Consider the following 21,982-nt stretch of genomic DNA (forward strand, 5'->3'; position numbering starts at 1 on the left):
TCTTCCTTCCCACTACAAAACTACGCCCGATTATTTGTACTGGAAGCTATGAAAAATACATCGAATATTTTGGAAAGATGGTTTAAATATTTTATATTTTTCATGGAGTTGAGGAATGAAAACAAATTGATTACATAATTATCAATTTCCTTAACAATCTATCAATAGCTTCATTCGCAAAGGGAATGATATCTTTAAGTTATGTTAGTTAATTCATAAATAGCTCCTTGAAAATAAAGAGGCCATTATTTGTGGGTAACCCTTGGCTGATATACAATAATTTATTTAAGATATGATTAATTATAACTAAATTATTCCGTGAAATCAGAAAATGGAATCTGACGTTCAAATGTACAAAAAGTGGTGTGGACAAATACACTCTTTGTAGGTTATTTTTTGGGCCCATCTTAAATGTTTTCCAGCAACTGTATATCTTACCATTGATAAAAAAAACAATTTGGCAAGGTATGAATAATGGCCATCATCTTAATGCAGATACAAACATTGCATTTCTTAATTTAACCTATCAACTAAATATGCAGTTGTATGATGTAACACATATTGATGCAATGATTCAGTTAAATCAAAATATAAATTAGAGGATTTCAAAATTTGACTCCTCTTACACAGTCCCAATCTTAGTAGAGATATGGGGATAATAAATTCATTAGGCAAACAACCTTTCAAAATTAGGAGGGAGTTGATGACAGAGACTTTGAACAAGGATGTTAAGAAACAGTTCGTTTAATCTTTTATATGGAGCCTGGTTTTGTATGGCATAGAAAAATGGTCATTGAAGCAGGAAGATGGGCATGGATTGGAGTCTTTTGATATACGGGTGTGGAAAACAATGGAAAAAGTGAAGTAGATAGAAATAAAAACAAAGAAGAAGTGCTAGGCATGTACGGGGAGGAAAGAGGATTGTTTGGAGATACATAAAGGATGCAGGAAAGATGGATGTAGAGCTAAAACTTTTAAATGAAGAGTGGTTTTGTAAGGTGCGGATTAAGAAATGAAAACAAACGAGGAAGTACTATGCGGGGAAGAGAACGAATTGTTGAGGGTGACCAAAAGGAGACAGAAAAGAGGAATGCAGAGTATTTTGATTGGCTGTGGGACAATAAAGACTGTGATAGACAGAAGAATTTCAGGTAATTGAGGGAGGGGTAGGAATTGGATAGGTATATTGGGCGCAATGAAGGAAGGAAGTGTACAGAGATGAAGGTTTTATTGCACCATTAATATCCTTTGAAGACCTTAAATTGTCTCTTAGATTATCTACACTCATTATAGATGAATGTGTAGTGATCAAAACTGCTAATGTTAGGTCAGGTTGCACTAGGATTATTATCCGCCTGTACGAAGTCTGAAAGGCACTAACTTGCATGAGTAATAAGAAAAAATATCTTCATTTATTTTGAATTTATATAGTCCAAAAAATATTCCCCAAAGTTTGTGCTCGTTGAACCATCCATCTATCCAGTTGGCCGAATAATGACTTCGGTCATTTCAAATCCGCCGCCAGGCGCCTGTAGAGACGGGGGCTACGGCCCAATCTGGCAACTCGGGCCAATCCGCTTAATTATAACAATTGGCGAACGGTATCCGAAACCTGCCGAAAAATAACGCGGTTTTCTAATGAATAACACTGTGTCAGCCAAGTATTTTCAGTTTATTGTCTTTAAATATTGCGTTTCTTGCTGTTTCCTGATTTCCCTTCCTTCTAATCGTGTTATCTTTGGAGCAAAGTAAATATTTGTGGAAGGAAACTTAGGCATGTGAGTTGCGTGATGTGAGTTGTGTTTTTCATTATATCCTCATTAGATTGAGTTTACGAATTTTGAGTATAAGTTATTTTATTATCAAGTGAATACAATGTCAGAAAATAAATGCGCTCAGAAAGCTAGCCCGAGTCTCTTGAGTTCTTTAAGAAAGTTTAGGTTTCAAAGGTCGACAGTTGTGAATGGAGAAGTGAGAGATTCCACAGAAAATATTTCCGAAGGTAACATATTGTCTTGAGATCTCTCTGGTTAGTTTATGTAGCCTGAGGTAACAAAAGTTTTATCCCAATAGAAGCGAAGTCTCCATCAACTGATAATGAGGGCGAGACTTTAAAAATTGCTGTTCGTCGGGCTATTGGCCGCATAATTGATTCGGACTCTGACGATTCCGGTTCCAGCAAAATTAAAAAGGATGCTACGCCGTCGAATATTTCATCGCAACAGGTTAGTATCTCACACGGAAGAAAACAGTATAGTTTTGTGTTCCTTGACAAGAGCATTGTTCTCACCGACGTGGAGCAAATTAAGTTAATCAGATTCGCTTACTCTGGTAATTCCAGAGCAGTTTCTAATTCATTACTAATCATAAAATTCTCTCGCAGAACTCATGTGCCAATTCTACTGATGGTGTAAAGACTGATAGAAATAACATCGTTGATTCTGACAGCGAAGATGATGTTTCTACCAAAGAAAAGAGTTTGCAGCAATTAATCAAAGCCTATCCCAAGGTGGATGAAATGGTATGCTTCGACAAAATAATTAAGCATGTTTAAACCATATTTTAACTTAATAAGTTTATGGTTTAACTTGTGAATACAAAACTATGCATCTCATTGTACATTGGCAGGCCTGTTTTTTGCTTGGAGATACTGTCTAACGGTATACACAGGAAGTTTTCTTTGGTATTCTTTTAAAAATGTATGGCTCTGTTTTCAGATCAGGTCAATCTGACGAACAAGGTCTGGGTTTATTTCAAACTTTGGTTCGGCTGTATGGAAGTTGTCAAGTAAACAGCTCATTTTTGTAGATTTTTTGAGACCTGTTTAAATAGACTGCGAAAAACTTGCCATCAAAATTTCTTAGTTATTGGTAGGTGATAGTAATTTTGATCGCAGTATATGCAAATTGAGTTTCTTCCAGGTTTTGTGTAAACCTCTAGGACTTATTGTATTTATAAGTTGCATTCATCAAATTATTTTTGCCTTGTTTAAAAATTAAAATGCCTACCTAATAAAATAACTTGGTCTGAGAATAACTTGGGAGACTATTTCATTACTTTACTTGGGAAAGTTTAGAAAAAATAATTTGAAATGGAACCGTAAGAGCTCAACAGCAATAACTTGATGGAGACACTTTTCCATAGGAAAGTAATTGACATAATTCGGGCTAATCTTGCTTTTGAAACTATCTTGATAATTCTATTGTGATAATTGTAGAGTGTTGACTTTTATAAATAATGTTGGTTGTAGCATGATAGTTATATATGATGTTGATAATTCTATTTAATTTTTAATAATCAATATTTTGCATATTAATTATGAAGAATTTTCTTGTCATATTATTTATGTATTTAACTTGTAATATTATCACTGACCCTACGGTTAGTTCCTTCATATGAAGATTAGATAAAGCAAATTGGAATGTAGGTCAGACATATTGCTTACACTCATGTGTATAAAACACATTTATGTGCATGTTTTTCAATCAGCTAAAATTCTGGAATGAGACAATTCAAAATGTTAGTTGAATCTATAGCTCAATAATTTAACCTTTTTTAAAATTATGCAAAATATTACAAGTTTTGGAATATTAGGTGGGTATCCATGAGCTTAATCTTCCACATAAATAATCTATAAGCCCCCGTTGAGTAAAAATATGATCAATAAGATGAGGTAGTACTACATTTTTTTAAATAAGTTGGTATACTATTCCAGCAGAATTCCTACCCTATTGGGCTATAACCTGCTTATTTCCCTGAGCAAGAATGCATTTTTTTACTGGACAGTTTTGGCGGGATGACTCTTTTCAGTGACAGTTTCAGCAGGATTCTGACCAGTACACAATGTGATGACAAAGTTCAGAATACTGTGAGCCTTGCCATGATGCTGCTTCTCCTCAGGATCCTGGATTTTTCTCAGATGCTCATGATGCATAGACAGTTGTTGTATATTTCAAAGGTTATTCTTGCTCCCAGTCTCTCTGGCCACATCTGTAGTTTTTATAGTGGTATATTAGCTTTGGAAAAAATCTCAACTGTTCTTCATGTGGAAAGATCAATCTTTTTTATCTTTTATGAAAACGAAAGCCTTAAATGGATTGCTGCTTCAAAAGGGTCAATCTTAATTTTAAACAATTTTCTTGGTGTTTGTCTTATTCAGCTGACAGCCGTGTATTTTTCCCCAAGGTGCTTTCTTCTGGAATGTACAGACATAATTATGAATTCATTGAAAACCTATTATTAAAATTGGGAAATTTTATTGTCGAAGAATAAATTGTGGTTCGGCCCATTTTTCTACACAATAAAGTTTTGAGTTTAAATTATGTCTAATGCATGAGACTTGCTTGGTATGCAAATGAGCCTGAAATGCTGTCTAAGTACATATCCGCATCATGGAGGACTGTTACTTATTAATTTACATTTTCCTACCGCACCTCTGGTTTTCCTCCCACTAACTCTGCTTCCCCAAGTCCACTTCTATAGTGTAGAACAACCCGTGTATAACCACATCCCAAGTTCCTCTCAGATTTTTCCCAGAGGTAAGAATTAACTGGTGTGTCCTTAGTCACTGGGACTGTACTCATTCAAAACCTGTTTCCTTAGATTACCGTAGTCTCTTTCCTCAATCTCAGTAGTTACATCTACCAGGCAATGGCCTGCTAATCAAATTTAAACAATATAGGAGGTATTAAATGTCCTCTAGGTAAATATGGGTTGGCCATCAGGGGAAGAAAGTATGGATTAATGTGTGATTATGTCTTCCAATGCTATAGAAAGATTGGGAAATAGTAATTTTAAATGTCTTCTATAGTTTTATGACAGTCGTTCATTCAAGCCTATCAGACTGATGTTTTATGCAATTGACTATATTTTGGCTAATCTTTGTGACAATTATGGCATTTTTTTCAAATTTATCAATTCATGTACTGATTTTTTTTAGGAAGAATGCCAAAAGTAGAGCAAAATCTTGGGAAAATGCCAAAATCAATAGTTAGCTATTTACTTTTTACTGCATCAGTGATAGTATACCTTTCTTGCTCATACTAATGTACCTTACTGTCTATTGGCTTATCCATACTTGTTCTACCAGTGTGCCTTACCTTGGAAACGGACAGCATAACTGCCAATGGCTTGTGCTTTTATAGTCATTCACTTCAAATCTTGGAGTGTAAGAGGACGCTTCGATAGCTTAACTTGCTAAAGAACTCAGCTGGGCATTGATGGATCCGGGTTCGAATCCCAGTCAAGACTAATGATTTTAACCCTCTGAAATTGTTAATGCACATTTAGCGGATGGCTCCGTTAAAATCTAGGAAACTTGAGTTCTTTGGCCTCTTAAGACTCTGTTAAAAGCTACTGCCGCGACATCTCCCACAGTTTTTTGGAATTTGTCAAAGGTGAAACACCCCTTGTGTTTAAAAGCTGGCTTTGACCTCATGGACTCGGGCGCATCACGCACTAAAATGAATGCCTGTGACATTGTATGTACGTTATTTTGTCAAATCTTGTTTCTTTAAAGCCTCCAAAATCTTGTAGTGTAAGAGAATACCTCAATAGCTTAACTGGCTAAAGCACTCCGCTGGACATCGAGGGATCTGGGTTCGAATCCCGGACAGAGCAAATGATTTTTACTCTCTAAAATTGTTGCATTGTCTTCCCTTAAATTTGTACTCTCCCAAACTCGTCTTCCTCTTGGTTTCAATTATTGTTCCTAAAGTGGACCAACCCTTCACTAAATTCTGTTCTCTGGATCATTCAGTTGAGGAATGTGATAAAATTTCATGTTTAAGAAGTCAAAAGAATCGTGTTAAAAAGTTTGATGCAATCAGCCATATATTTTATTATTAAGAACTAGGATAAAGTCAGGAATTGGAATGTGGGAACTGAGGAGCCAACTAGTTAGTGATTAAGAATTAAATGTTTTATGCTTTTTTTCAGGAACTGCTTGATGTTTTGGCAAGGCATGGAATGGATCTGCAGAGAGCAATGCAAGCCATGGAGGAGGATGATAAATTATTGAAGGCTAAAATTCCTAGATTCAAGAAGTCACCAGTTCTTAAAAGTACATCAGAAGATCTTAAGCAAGAGTTGAATGGTTGCATTCGGCAGAAATGGAAAATACTCAACAAAGGTTAACCTCTTTTTTTTTAGAGATGGTTGAGGCCGGTTCTTTGTGGTAGTCCCTTTGTAAAGACCGAAGGAAGGATCAAAGACTAAGCATTTCCCCAGGAAAAAAATTTATATTACTCAATCAGTCCATGTGATGCTACAGTCTAGCGAAACTAGTCAACAATAATAAATTCTTTCTTGTGGAAATGTAAATGTGGAAAGTCTATGATTCTTTCTTCGTGCTTAAACCTCTGTTTTTCGTTCCTTGAAATATTTGGCTGTTATATTAGTTTCATTGAATTTGATAGTATTTCAAGTATCAGTTAATTTAAAGGTAATTATAGTTTTAAATAAATGTGTGTTTTTGAATCTCCATGTTAGAAGAGTGATTTTAGAAAAGCCAATGATATGCTATAATATTTTTCATTTTCTTGTAATTTACTTCTTTATGCTTGAAAAAATTAATGTGATGTTTAAAAATTTACTTGCAGGCCTGTTTGTCCCTCCTCAGAAAAAAATAAAAAGAAAAAAAAATGAAAGCGAGGAGGAGGAGGATGATGAAGATGATGATGGGAACCCTTATTCAGAAAACAAGGTCTATGAAAGGTATTTCCTCCATTTCAAATACCCATTTCATGGTTGCTTTCTTGTCTTATCATAATAGTAGAGGTGTGACAGGGATTCTGGATGTTCAGGAATTTATTTATAGTTCATACTGATGTGTAAAATTGCACAATTAGCAATCTGAAGGTTAAAATGGAATGAAAAAGGTCTTTCCCAAAAATAAAGCTTCCGCTTTAGCAATCTTCAAGCAAAAAAATATTGCATTGCAATAAATGAGAAATTTCAAAATGAACTCGATGAGAAGTAGGCACTTGCTCAAGAACTTTTTTTGGATATTCATAAGGTATGGCCTAAGGTAGTTGTATCGAGTTCTTATCATCCAGTGCAATGGTTTTTGGGTGCAGGAATAAATTGACTTCCTTGCTTTGAAATACTTCCCTCTCCTCATTCTTAAACGGCAAAGCATTCACCCATACAGGTATGGCACTCCTGTCCCTGTAAACCCCCAAATAAATTATCTCATGGTGTGGATTGATATATAAAATCCAGATTCTCTGTTATTCCTCTTACCATTATTTGCAGTAGGCTATCTAATGTCCTTTTTCTCCAGTGATGACTCGGAAGAAGAGGTGGAAGTTGACAGGATAACAATGTCTTCAGATAAGCAAGCAGTGCTGGATTTTTTCTCGAATGCTACACTGTTGGAGCTCTCTGGAGTCCCAACCTGTTCAAAAAAGAAAGCTGAAGTGATAATTAGCTTAAGACCTTTTGAATCATGGGCTGACCTGGTGAGTTTGGAAGTTTTAAAACAGAGTTGATGAAACTTAAGTATCAGTTTGGGTTTTCAACCGATTTTCATTGTGCAAACTGCATAATAATAATATTTATTCGTCCAAGAGACACAGTGCATAGTAATAATACTGGCTAGTGCATAGGATTTGTCAAGTACAAGATTTACAAAAATATAAATTATTACAAAAATAAGAAATATTACAAAATTAGAACATGCTACAAATTTATAAATTAGGCCTTAGGTATTCTTTGACACTATAATAACACTTTTTAATGAGCAATTCTTGAACCATTTTCTTAAACACAGGTACACGTCCTCTTTTTATACATTCAGGTAGATTATTATATAGTTTTATACTCATAGACTTGGGGCCATTTGTAGCCCCAAGTAGTTTGTAGTAAAAAAACAGACTGGTGTGGCATTAATATTTTTTGAATTTGATGACATTGTTCCCAGATATTCTAGTTGCCTTATATATCTAATGATAAACTTAATTGAATTGAAATATCTTGCTTGATGTGCAAACTATCTTCCAATAGTGTTGAGAAATCATGCTCCCAATAAAAACTTTGTCATCTTTTAAAAGGGAGCCATTCTTTTAATGAATCTTGCATTTTGTGCATGATCCATGATTCATTTACAGATTTTTTGTTTGTCAATTGCTATTTATTTCTTTCTTGGGTTTTCCCTGAATTCAGCATCCCCTTTCTCATTTAAATTTAGGTGGAAAAATTGCAGAAAAACAAAACTGTTGGACCACAACTTCTAAATTCTTCTCATACTGTACTTAGACTTCGAGCTGTCATAGCACGTTTAATGCAGCAATGCAAAAAACTTTCTGATGGAATGAAAGGTATTGTTCGAAGCATTACTTCTGGAGAGCTGAAATCAGTCAGCATAAAAGCTCAACCGAAACTTATTTCACCTCAGTGAGTATATAAATTCTAAATTTATTTTTTAATCATATACATTTAAGTGATTGATATTAGACTTTATCATCATCAGATTGTATATTTTAAATATTGAAATTAAGAAAACTAAAAAGGAATTAAGTTAATGACTAATGTAGATTTGCCCTGAGTTGAGAAGGTAAGCATACAGAATTAGACCAATTAAGCCTAAACAGTGTTTAATTCTTCCTCTACACAGCAGTGCTACTTTGTCAAAGTTTCTACCATATTTCGTGAGGTAATAAAGCATTTATTGAAACGCATCATTGAATTTATGTCTTCTTATCTTTAAAAAAATAAATAAATTATGGTGAAGTCCATATTCATCAATTTTGAAAGGTTTAATTGGTAGCATGAAACATTAAATAATTACAGTTAAAGGGAATTTTTTAAAAGTTTACTTTTATCAAATTTGTACTGAAAATTTTAATCATCTGTAAACAGAATGAATAATAAAAGGTAGAGTGGAATTTAATTTATGTACAAAACCATAGATCTGTAACCTGTTTTTAGGTTTTCTTCAAGTGTCCCCAACTCTAACCAAATTGTTATCCATGTGCTCAAAATCGTTTGTAATTTTCATTTGACCAAGTATGCTAAGCAATATAACTCTGCCAACTATATTCGAAAACTTCCAATTGCAGCATACTACCTTGAACAAAAAGTTACCGGAATAACCACCGTGTGGCGCTCCCGTCGTTCCGATTTGAGTTCTGTTTTTTTTTGAGATAATGAACAATATAATAAATAGTGATGGCTAAAGATTCACATTTTGATTTCTTCATTGAATAACTTATCCATGTCTTGAAAAACTATCTTTATAACAGTTTACACAGTTTTGTTTAAAAGTAGCGGGGAAAATAATAGATTTCATTGATTTTTCTAAGTTTTTTTGTAAATTTTTGAAGCAGAGTGGTGAGGACCTCAAATAGAATAGATATGGTTTTGACCAGTTAGATCGATATTCTCCCTGTCACATAATTTCCATAATGTACTTATGGATTGTAGTATTTATTGGGAACATAACCTATTCAAAAAGTTAATTTTCCAATCATGGTTTTAGGTGTAGCTCAACGTATCCATGTATCGCTCCTGTCATGGTTTCGTTAGCATAAAAGTTAAAAGTACATAACTCCCAATTTAAAAAAATGTTATTGATCATTTAAAAATGATTCATTATTGTCCTCTTCTTATTTTACAATTATCCATTTTACAAATGTTTTATCTTCATGTGTATCTCTCTTTCTAGTCTAAAACTTGCCAGCTATCAGATGATTGGTCTTAACTGGCTATTTCTAATGCGGAAGCAAGGCTTGAGTGGTATTTTGGCTGATGAAATGGGTCTAGGAAAGACAATACAGGTAATAGCATTTCTGGCTCACTTGAAGGAGCATAATATGGCGAAGAAAGAGACTGGTGCATTATCTGATGAAGAAATGGACAAGTCAGCAAAGCAAGATGATTTTAACAATGAAGCCAAAACTCACCTGATAGTGGTACCATCTTCAACATTAGGTAAGTTCTCTTAAGATATCTAAACTATATGTGTACACATGGGTTTTTTTCTTCAAATAGTTCAAAAAATATTTTTCCAGTTTTATTCATTCTTCCGAAAATTTTGTCAGGGATTTTATGTTTTAAAACCATGCTGTTATGTATGAAAATGGTTGAAGAAAAGGAAATGGCCTCGATGGGAAAGATTTGGTAATATCTGGTTCAATCTCTTTTGTACTGAATTGTTGTTATTTTCTCTTTCCTTTTCAGAAAACTGGATGAATGAAATTGAGAAGTGGTGCCCTTCCTTGAATGTTGTCGCATATTATGGATCTCAAGAAGAGCGACAGCAAATTCGATGCCGTTGGCTGCAGGAAGGATTTGATGATTTAGACATCATTGTCACCACGTAAGTTAAGAAAAGTAACATATAATATACATTTTTGTTCCCCTTGCATTAAAATATTGAAGGAGATAGAAGCAAAATCATAATTATAAGTCTCATCATTTTGTTTTACCAAGCAAGACATGCAATGAAATGTGGAGCACCTAGTAATTGACTAAATATTAACCATCAATTAATGGACAGATATCAACAAAAGTGACAACAAGTCTGACATCCATGAAAAATCAGCATCTCTTTTATGTGAAAACTTGTATTAAACCAATGGATGCCATGCTACTTGCTAAGAATAAGTTTGTGCCAAGGTTTTACATGGACAACATCTGTTGTTTGCGTTCTTTTCTTGGCTCAGCCTCTGCTAGTACAATATTCTTTTCAGTGCTATTGCAATCTTGTGGCTTGTTTCTTCTTTTGTCTCATATCTTTACATTTTCTATTGCTAAAATCATGGGTATTGAGTATTTTGATTGGCTGAAATTTTTTTTACCAGTGACAACCCCCAGTTCATCAACTGTTGGTATATCAATGTCTTTCACTTCTGAGCAAATAATATTTATTTTTATCATGACTCCCTACATTTGGTAGTTTTCAGGTTTAAAATTTATTAATTTTTTCTTTTGAATGAACCATAATACTCAGTCCAATAAATGCGCAAACTGAGGCCATCAAAATTTTATTTTGCAAAATTGAAACATAACAGTTTCAGGTTTAACTTTGTGGAATTCCTTCATTATGAGGGTAAAAAGAAACTTAACATTTCCAACATGGATATTGTCCCTTTCAAAGTACTTTCTATTTGTTGCTTTGCATTTATTCCATCTTATTTTCCACTGTTGAAAGCACCTTTGGAAGTCCTTGGCAGTTAGGCTTTTTAGTTTTCTCCTCGATTCTTACTTTATTGTGGCCACATCTTCCCAGTGATGTCCCCTCATCACATTTTGGGAATAGGAAAAAGTCACAGGGGGCGTGATCTGATGAATAAGTAGAGTGATCAAGGATGGTGATTGAATTTTTAGCCAGAAATTGACGAACAAGTAGTAGTAGTTTTTAGGGGAGGCGACCGACAACTGAGGTCATTTGCACCATAGGGGATGGACAGGAAAGGATGAAGAGTGGAGAGAAACCCGGCGTCGGCATTAGCCTACTCTTTACGAAAGGTGCCAAGGGGTCCGCAGTTTAACGTCCCATCCGATGGACGGCGTACTCACTCAAAGTGCCCTCAACAAAGCACCTCAAGTAGGGATCGAGATACCTCTGAAAAATATTCAACACCGCCGGGATTTGAACCTGCGCCATCTGGGTGGGAAGCCAGTACATTAGCCCCCGCACCATCTCGATCCCCTTGACGAACAATCAATGCTGAATGTGCAGGTGCAGGTGAAGGACAAGGAACCAAACACGATCAATGTGGTCGTCAATGCAGGTGATCGAAGATCATCCTGGCCTTGCATCATCCATGGTGGCATCTTATTGGCCATCTTTAAAATGCTTAATCCACTTGAAAACGAATGTTTTCTTCGGAGCATTATCACCGTAAACAGCTGTCAACTTTTGAGTAATTTATTGTTAACTTTTACCGCACTTAACCAAAAATCTTGATGTTGATTTGTTGCTCTGTGGTTTCATCAATTTCCATTTTGGACAAACAGTGAAAACAAGGACAACAGAAGCTAACATAACTGGCACCATAAGCACAACTTGACGATCCGCCAAGCAGAGACGGCTCGTTGGGTCTCAGACAACTAGTGCCGCCAGTGGGCGGTGTCATAGATGCCAGATTGCACCAGTTCACGGATTTATTGCACAGACCACGTTTAGTAGGGCCACACTGCTTGTTATCAGATTTACTTGGGGATCACGATGGTGTGGTGGCAATAGTACAGGCTTCCCATCGAGAGGGCCTGGGTTTGAATACTGGAGACAACAAATATTTTTCAATGGTATCCTGATCCCTACTTGAAGTGTTTCATGGAGAGCACTTAGAGCGAGTATGACATTCGTCGGATTGTACTTTAAACTGCAGAACCCTGGGGATCTTTTAACAAGAGTAGGCTAATGCTGATGCCGGGTTTCTCTCCACCCTTCCTTTCCCATCCATCCCTAATGGCACAAATAGCATATGGAACATAGCTTTCGGTTGCCTCCTCTAAAACTACTACTACAGAGTTTATTGTTTACCTTGCATAAGTTGCTTTTTGTAAGAGGAAAATGCTTCACAGAGAGGCAGATCTTAATGCTATTTTATTGGTATTTCAGATCTTCAAATGTGACACTCATTGGCAATGGTTCTTAATCCTCTCTTCGTCAGGTTTATTAAAAATTTTTCATTTAATTTCCACCGGTGAAATTGATATTTCATCAGTCATTCCATATTTATCAAGGCTCTGCTCAACATCTTTATTGATGTCATAGTGAATGATTGCAGCATTTGATTCATGCACATTTCTGCAGTTGTCATGTTATGAAAACATTGTGTAAAATCAGTGATATTTGTCACCAATTCTGCCAGGTCACACTGGTTCTCTGAAGCAGTGTTAGTTGGTTCAGTTATAATTCTACCTGGATCTTGTAGGTTTAGCACAGAATGAAATTATTTGTTTCGTTAACATTTATTCTCATCCCATACCTATTGCAGACTTTCCAATGCACTCAGCAATGCCTGCAGCCCCTTGGCTGATTGACAACCTTAACTGCATCTTATGCAAACCTAACTGATTTTATTAATTCCCCACCGAATTTCATTCCTATCTCCAGTTCTTCCCATGCCTCTTTAACCCTTTTCTCTGCATATACATTGAATAGCAATGGTGATAATAGACACCCCTGTCTTGTGCCTTATCCTAACATTGCCATCTTAACTCTCCATCCCCCTCTCGTACATGAGCAGTTTGAGACATGAACAGGTTGCAGATTAGTCTTTTATCCCTCAAATTTACTACTATTTTCTGCAAAATATTCATCAGTTTTTCCCATCAAATTCCTTTTCAAAATCTACAAAATGAAAAAATTCATTGTGATTTTATTCTATGTTCCTCTCCATTAGTGACCTCTTTACTACAATGGCTCACGCTTGCCTCTCCCCTTCTTAAACTCAAACTGATCATCCCCTAAGTAATCATTTGCCCTGCCCTCTGTCCTCATGTTGATGATCCTGAGAACCACTTTATGTCACTTGGTGTCGGCTAGTGCGTATTATTATTCATCAATACAGATCATAGAAGCCCTGAAGTCTGAATGGCTTGGGATAACAGGCAATGATGTGATAACACCTGCAGGCCAATTTACTGGGTTAAAAGTTGGACTTCCAGGGAAGAAAGAAAAGAATTCCATTGCTTGCAGTGGAGAGCACGGTTGGAAGAGATCTAGGTCTGAAACTGTATGCATAAATCGCAAGAAAGGTGTGCACAGAATTGGCCTGGCTTAACGAAGGTGTTAGATGAGCAATCTAATGGTAGAAGTTTGAAAGAAAAGGGGAAATCAGAAAATGGCAGTGTGTAGGAACCAACAAAAAGTTACACATTCCCCTAAATTTTCATTTTTTCTTTTTCATTTTTTGTATCGAACTTCCAAATTAACTTCTTTATATAATTATAGTAGTTTTTGGTGAATATGACAATTACTGTATAAATTTGCTGCCACAAAAACAATAATTTACTTTTTTACAAATTATTATTTACACTATTATTGTTGTAATTATTATGTTTAACCTTGATGCAATTTGTCAGAATATTAAGCCTAGCAGTCCATTTATGGTGAAGTATAGAGGGTTATTTTTGATGTTTCAAAAATTTATTTTGTATTAATTTTTCCTCCCTGGGTGTTGCAAAACTTTAAAATTCATGCTGGTGCATTTTTTAGCTAATGTATCATCCTGTGACACTGAGAGGGTGAATAGCAAAATGTGTAGTACACATCACAAGGATGCAAAATAAATTATTTATGCATTATTATTATAGCAAAAATTTAAAAATCTCATTTGATTTTATAGTTCCCTCAATTAAACTTTTCACTGAATGTGCCACTGTAGTGTGTTATTGTTGCAATTGCAGACTTCATTTGATGAGTATATATTGTAAGAGCATGCTTGAATAGAATGAAATTCATTTATAATTGCTCGGAATGAATTAATGAAGGGAATAATGATAATAGTTGTGGTATTAAAGCTTCTCTTGGCAGAGTGATTTGATTAGAAGTATTTTTGTTTTCACGTTCCATGATGTTAGCCTCAAACATATTATAGGTTTAATGTAAAATCCATTATTATTAATATTTTTTCGTTTTCAGTTACCATATGGTTGGTGGAAGTGCAGAGGGGAAAATATTCAGGAAACTACCTTTGGATTACGTGATATTTGATGAAGCCCACATGTTAAAAAATATGGCAACCCAGCGATATGGGACGTTGATTAAAGTTAAGGTAATGAGATGTTTCATGTGTTTTTTTATTAACTGAAATGTACCTATCCAACCTATGTATGTGTACTTAAGTGATGATTTCAGGTAAATTAATGGTGAAAATTACTGTCCCAGAATGTTTAGTACTGTTTATGGGAACTTAAAATTTAAACTAAAATAAATATGAGATGGTTTGAAAGAAGTGATTCAAATAAATATCATCAGTTAGTAATTGGAGGAATTAAAGTCACCTCCGTCCATTCTCTTCTAAGCTGCCATTAATTAATTCAAATTGCATTACATATGACTGTGCATTGTCTGATTCTTCCTGTCTTTCATTCTTGAGAGCGATAGTGAAATGGAGGAATTTTTTTTCTCACATATTATCCTAAAAAGATTACGATCTTGAAATGTGACCCATAAGAGATCCTTTGCATGAGTGCTATTCAGTTTCTCAGATTTCCATTATTATTCTCTTTATTAATTTTTAGTGGTGTCTTGTCATCCATTTAGTTATTATGAGTCTACTGTCATTTCCATTACTGTATTGTATTTTTTCTTTTGATTTTATTGTCCATTTCTCCTTCAGGTAAAAAATAAGTATTTTTTTGACTACCCTTATGCACTTAATTACAATTTTGATATTAGAAGTCTTTCTCGATTAAAAACCTAATGGCACTTGAATTCAAGCCTATTTATGAATACTCTTCACACCTTGACTGCTCCAAATGCAGGAGTCTATTCCAAACTGTAGCATTGTACATTTGTTAAGTGCAAGTTCATGCTTTTAAGGAAAGGTTTCCTGTTTTCCTTGTTTTTGTACACATTTCGAACTTACAACAGGGTAATAGTTCACAGGTATTAAATCATTTTTACCAGTATGAAAAAATATGAAATATTTTTTCTATCATAATAGATCATATTTTTGTAATTGGATACTTTTTTGCACTCTGAAGTGCTTCATGCTCAATAAAATTTTCTAATGTCAGATTTCATTAGAATATGATAATTGCTAATTGAGTTATGTTGTTTAACTAGCAGTATTAATCTCCTTCAAAATGGTTTGATGCCATGGTACACATTAAGCTCTGGATGTTGCTGCACATAGAAAAAATTAAGAATTTTGGAATATATACGCTGAACTTATGAATGATTTTTTTATTCATGTCTAGGCATGTAATTTATTGGTATTTCCTAATGCCATAGTTCAAGTGCTTGCTATTCATGGAGCTACCATTACAACATTCAGTGGAAACCCTGAAGAATAATGTGTATATAGAATATGGTGTTCACGAAACTGAAAAGTCTGGAAAACTCATGGTCACTTGCCACTGTTGGCATTCAAATTCAGGTGTAACAATCCATGCCTATTCTTTCAGCATTTGGGTTTAATTTTATAGGAAATCTATGTCTCAATTTGAATACCACCATTCCTCATAATTTTTGACTCCTGCAATCATTAATGGTTACCCTGTGACCATAATTTTTCCTAAAAATACACTTGCTTGAGGGTATAAAGTGTCCTGGAAGATATTAATCACCCCTTGGAAATTTCTGGGAAATTTTAATGGCTCTAATGTAGACACCGCAATCCTATCACAAGTATAATAGAAGACTTCCTCGTTACTAATATAGTTTTCTGCTGTTCACGCCAAGTTAGGAATATTTATCAAGTTATAATAAAAGTTCACTTCATTTTTGCTGCTACACTTGCAAATGAGTTTAAAGTTACTAAGTGTGCCTGCTTCGCATGATATAGTATGGGCATGTCAGTGTCCCACAATGTACTCACTAGTTATGGGCTACCATTATTTATGATTTCTGGGAAAAGATGGGATATTTCGTGTGTTTTACATGATGTATTGTAATTTAAATGGCATTGAGTTTGTGACCTTTTAAAAGCATTTATGAAGCCATCATGCCAAAATTATCTTTTATGGAAAACTATGTGTGGGGAATTCGTAATGACTGGATTACTTGTAAGTGATGGTGAAACTGTGTTTTAGAGTAAACCCTCGGTAATCTGAACTCCCACACAAGTCAAACAGAATCAGGACATTGTAGTGTTGTTACCATGTTGTAGCGTTGTGAGAGGCAATGCTGCTGAACTTTGTCAAAAAATTAATTTTACTTGCATGTACCTGTGAATGAGGTTGAAAATAATTATAGTATTTCATTAAATTATCAGTAAAGTAACTTTGTGATAATCCATGCAAATGGATGAATGATGAAGCATGAAAAAAAAACAGGATAACCAAAATACAGAGAAAATTGATCATGATAAGAACAAGTTCAATTTGTATGAATCAAAATAGTTTTAAAAAACAAATGACTGTTATTGAGAAACTAATGGACTCTCCTTTTTCATTCCTTTTGAGTTTTCTTTACTACGAGTTGTGCCCTAAAACTGTCCGACCTGTGTTCATATCTCCGCATTGGTGCCACTCTTTGTCACCCGGGCTGTGGCATTCTTCAAAGTAGTCCTCCTTTGGTTGAACCAGACACTCCCAGTGGTACTTCCACATCTTAAAGAAGTCTTTAAACGTGGATTTCAGAATGGCTTGCAGCTCATGCATCGCATTACTCTGAATTGTCTCGATTTGCCATCGATCCTGCCATTTTCAATTTTGGGAACATTCAAAAGTTGCTGGGAGCTATGTTAGGACTGTATGTAGGCTGGCAAACCTCTATGGGCTATCTTGTGTTTCACCAAAAATTGTTGCCCAAGGTTCAGTCAATACACTGGCACGTTACCATGGTGAAGAAGCCAATCACTGATTGACCAGAGATGCGGTTGTTTTCTTCTCACGGTAACACGCAATCTTTTCTGAACTTCAAAGTAATATTTTTTGTTGATCGTCTGATCTCTTGGAACAAATTTGTAGTGCACAGCACCCTCACAAAAAATAATTAAAAATTCAGGTTGGATACTTTTCGGACACACCTTGGGTTCGATTCTTTTCCCTGTTTTTCTGTCCTTTTTATTTGGTTGGAATTATAGTTTTACAGGAACCCAGCACTATCATCAAGTGAACAGTAGAACGTATTGTCACCAAGCTAAGCCAATCACATCGCTAGGAAAAAAAGAAATGATTGGCAAAGAATGAATGTTACCAAAGGATTTATAATGGAAATTCATATTTTTTATTTGATACTGATTAAATAATGCAGTGTAGGTAGCCAATGACCTATTTGTTATATAGTAAAACTATGTATTTTCTCACTTTAAAGAAGAATATGAAATTGTTTGGGTCAACAAATGCTGGGGAAACAATATTGGGGAAGTACAAATAGTACAACATTTTTTATATTAAAACATTATATACATACGATGGACAAGCTTTGATTTTGTGATCAAAATTAAAAACTTTTAAGAAAGCCAAGGTGTTTCCAAATTGTATTTTTTTTAAAGTATGCTGAAGTTTCAAAGTATTTTTTAATTATCTTTAAACTTTTAATTTTTTTAAAATTTTGAGCTGTCAAGAAGAGAGAATAGCACAGATAATCTGAACATTAATAATCAAGAAATTACTGTATTTCAGTTGTGCATTTTAAATGATGCATGAACCATTTGCTGCTTAAAATTAATAATTCACATGTTCAACTAAATGCCAAGATTTCATAGATTTGACACATGCGTTTAACGCAAAGGGCAAGTTATTATAATGCAGTTTCGTCATTCTGCGTGTAAACACCTAATGATTATAGATTCTCCTGGGAAAAAACTTAATGCTAGTTTTTGAAATATGCACCAAAAAAGGTGAAAATAAACTGGAATTGTTCTTAATTCTTTTTATTAAAGAATGCATTTATGTTATCAACTTAAGTTGTAACTGTGTAAAATTCTAAGTTTCATAATAAGGAAGTTCTGAAGCTGTTTTAATTGGTGTTCTCCTTAACATGTTACCAATTGTCATCTTTTTGGTTCTCCAACAGGGCAATCATCGAATTTTACTCACAGGAACTCCGTTACAGAATAATCTCGTTGAACTCATGTCTCTATTAGTTTTTGTTATGCCTGGAATATTTGCTGGAAAGAAAGATCATTTGAAACAACTCTTTTCCATGTACCCTGTAAGTGCCTTTTAATATTTTATTAGAATTAAGAATAATTTGTGCTGATAAATTCAACTTATTTTTAAAACACTGGACACATTTTGTGTGTTCCATTTAATCTCTCAAGTTATACTTTCCCCTATTCTACACTAGTGAAAAAATGTTGCATTTTCATCTTTAAGACATTTAAGGGTTGATTAAATGTTATTGGTCGTGATTTCTAATTGCTATGTGTTAAAGTCCACTATAATCTAAATGTATGTTTATCAACATCATTGCATTACTTGAGTGGATCCCCTGAAATTACCGGGTGTTAAAAAGGAAATATTTCAATTGCTATCAAGGCACTTATTATTTGAAATTGCCAATAGGCCATTGCATTTTTAAAGTATTGCATTGAAAAGTGTCAATGACAGTTTAAATTGCTGATAATCCTCATGATTTTTTTCATGAATTAAATTTTTTTTATCATTCATAACCTCATGTACATGTAAATAATTCTTATGATAGTTCTATTCATGATAAAACTAGATTGTTATTATTTTCAGCGTCAGTCCACATCAAACAATATTACAAGTACATCTAGGGATGAATCCAAGTTTGAGAGGGAACAAGTAAGACGTGCCAAAGAGATAATGAGGCCTTTCTTCTTGCGACGGTTGAAGCAAGATGTCCTTCAAGATCTTCCGTCCAAGACTGAGAAAGTTATTTATGTCCCATTGGTGGAATCTCAAAAGGGGCAATATGATAATTTAATTGGCCAGTATTCGAAGGATGCGGAGGAAATTGTAAGTTGGTTTGAATTTTACAGTCTTAGAATATTTTACATTGGATTCTGTTTCAGAATTTCATTTTGAATTTCAATTGTTTTAAAATATTATTGCAGTGAGTACATAGATGCTATTATGTTTTGCAAAGGTCATGTGACTTTATTGCACATTGTAGTTTATAGAAATGTAGTAGTCCAGTGGGTAGAGTGCTGGACTACTCACCAGAGGGCTCAGGTTCAATTCCAGGTGATGCCTCTGGGCACCCGCAACTTCACCCAAAACTGTGTGTTTTTTGGGTGCTAGATCTTCCTGGGAAACCCCAGATGTCACAGGGAAAAGAGTTGCCCATCCTAATAACCCTGTTAGTGTGTGAATTTCACATGCTATTGGGCTTAGCATTTAATGAGCTTTGCCCTTGCTATCAAACTAATCATTTGGTTGATTACAAGGTCTATTCAAAAAGTCCCCGAACTTTATATAAAAAAATACTTCCATGACAAATCATTGGTCAGGGCCCCCTTTAAAGTAGTCTCCTCCCCAATGTGTTATCCCAGCCGCGTTTCCACTTTTTGAAACAGTCATGGAATGCTTCTTCAGGAATGCTCATAAGCTGCTCCATTGAATTTTTCTCTCTCCCTGGAATGGTGGCCAATGTGTTTATGTGTTTTCCTTGACTGGGGTTTTTAGTTTGGGGAACAGGAAGAAGTCACATGAGGCCAGGTGTGGTGAGTAAGGTGGGTGGGGAAGCACAGCAGCCTTGTTTTTTGATAAAACCTCATGAGTTTTGAGAGATGAATGAGCCGGCACATTGTTGTGATGAAAAAAAACAGTCACTACTCCTTCAAAGTTTGGTTGGTTTTTGCCTTATTCTCTCTCTTAGACGTTTCATAACCCCGAGGCATTAAGGTGGGTATTCATGAGTTGCAACCCCCCTTGCATAAAAAAGTGAACATCACCTTGAGCAAACTTGTCGAGCTTTTTTTGGGGTGAGAGGATGATTCACCAATCCATTGTGAAGATTGCACTTCTGTTTCAATGTTTTATCCATAAACCATAAGCATTATAGCATCATAGCATCCTCACCGTAAGTCTTGATAATCAACTAAAAATTTTCCGTGAAGAAATTAGAGAGTTACAGATAGAATTTCACAGAACAACGTTGCTCCTTCAAAGAGCTCATTTCTGATGTGATCCAATTTTTTGCGGCACTTCAAAAGCACCCATTATTTATAAATAACTTAAAAGATTAAAAAAAATGAAGGTTTGATGAAACGAAGAGTCAAGAGGTAAAAAATAAGCTAAGTAAGAAGCCGGAAATATGTGACTCTTGGGAAGCCAAAACTCTGGAAACTCTTAAGGACTGGAAACACTGGAAAAGGAGGAAAACACTGGAAACTCTAAGGACTTTTGATAATTAAATGATGGTGGAATACTTTCACATTACAGAGGATGAACTAGCATGTTTTTAGGTGTATGACCCAAACTCGAAGCATTTTGAGAAGGCATCCATGGCAGTCAATGACAATATTTCATGCTGTAAAATGTTGAGTTCAGGAAAAAAGACCAATGTGGAAATATCACCGGAAAAATACATTACGAATAAGATTGGCTTGTTCTTGTTTTTTGGATCGAGTGCTTCAGTCAGCGAAGCTACCCAGGCATCCTCTTCCAGTAATAAAGAACTCATCAACTCCGTAAAATAACTTTTTCAACACTTTACACAATTTAGTTCAAAAAGTAGTTGAAGAAATAATATATTTAATTGGTGTTGGATGCTTATTGTAAATTTGGGATGCAGAATGGTGAGGACTCTGGGGATCTGGAAGGCTATGTACGGTACTGGCTTTCACCCTGAGAGCCCAGCTTCGAATCCTGGTGGTGACATGATTGTTCATTCATATCCCGATCCCTGCTTGGGGTGCTATGTGGACAGCACTTTTAGTATGCCATCTGTGAGATGGGACATTGAATTTTGGACCTATTGACACCTTCTGATAAGATAAGGCTAAATGCTGATGCCTGGTTTCTCACCACCCTTCCTCCATTCCCTGAATCTCCTGTACCAAATTACACACCTATTCCTTCTTGTGCGAGTGACCTCTGCTGTTGTTCGCCTCCACCAATAACTACTGCCGTGGTTAGGACCACTCATAGAACATGTTAGGTTTTGACTATTTAGATAGATATTGTCTCTGCTGCATGTCATGTGATTTTTCTGTTCCATCCTTAATCAGTTATTATTTGTAGTGCTCTTTAAATCATTAGAGGCCATGTAGATTGAATTGAGCTCTTACGGCTAGTAGTATTGAATAAATGAACACATTATTGTGAAAATTAGCTATTATGAATACTCGATTGGAGTTTTCATTTATTCAATTGGAGACCATGTTTCTCTATTTACATTATGGGCATCAGAATTCAAACAGTTAAGCATTTAAATCCACCACCA

At 35.1% G+C, this 21,982-nt stretch overlaps 1 protein-coding gene across 1 annotated transcript in view; it reads left to right on the forward strand.

Annotated features, from left to right (window-relative positions):
* Nucleotides 1-1,626: 1,626 nt before the first annotated feature.
* Nucleotides 1,627-21,982, forward strand: part of Etl1 (SWI/SNF-related, matrix-associated actin-dependent regulator of chromatin, subfamily a, containing DEAD/H box 1) — a 31,006-nt gene continuing 10,650 nt past the window's right edge. The window contains exons 1-12 of the mRNA XM_071599396.1: nucleotides 1,627-2,002; nucleotides 2,074-2,225; nucleotides 2,384-2,521; nucleotides 5,938-6,130; nucleotides 6,600-6,714; nucleotides 7,283-7,460; nucleotides 8,189-8,394; nucleotides 9,665-9,930; nucleotides 10,180-10,318; nucleotides 14,597-14,729; nucleotides 18,644-18,781; nucleotides 19,312-19,551. Of these exons, the coding sequence (XP_071455497.1) occupies nucleotides 1,876-2,002; nucleotides 2,074-2,225; nucleotides 2,384-2,521; nucleotides 5,938-6,130; nucleotides 6,600-6,714; nucleotides 7,283-7,460; nucleotides 8,189-8,394; nucleotides 9,665-9,930; nucleotides 10,180-10,318; nucleotides 14,597-14,729; nucleotides 18,644-18,781; nucleotides 19,312-19,551 (2,025 nt within the window). The 5' untranslated portion in view covers nucleotides 1,627-1,875. The remainder of the gene's footprint in view (nucleotides 2,003-2,073; nucleotides 2,226-2,383; nucleotides 2,522-5,937; nucleotides 6,131-6,599; nucleotides 6,715-7,282; nucleotides 7,461-8,188; nucleotides 8,395-9,664; nucleotides 9,931-10,179; nucleotides 10,319-14,596; nucleotides 14,730-18,643; nucleotides 18,782-19,311; nucleotides 19,552-21,982) is intronic.

This window comes from Hetaerina americana, unplaced genomic scaffold (genome assembly GCF_022747635.1).
Source record: "Hetaerina americana unplaced genomic scaffold, ioHetAmer1.1.p SCAF_11, whole genome shotgun sequence".
Classification (NCBI taxonomy): Eukaryota; Metazoa; Arthropoda; class Insecta; order Odonata; family Calopterygidae; genus Hetaerina; species Hetaerina americana.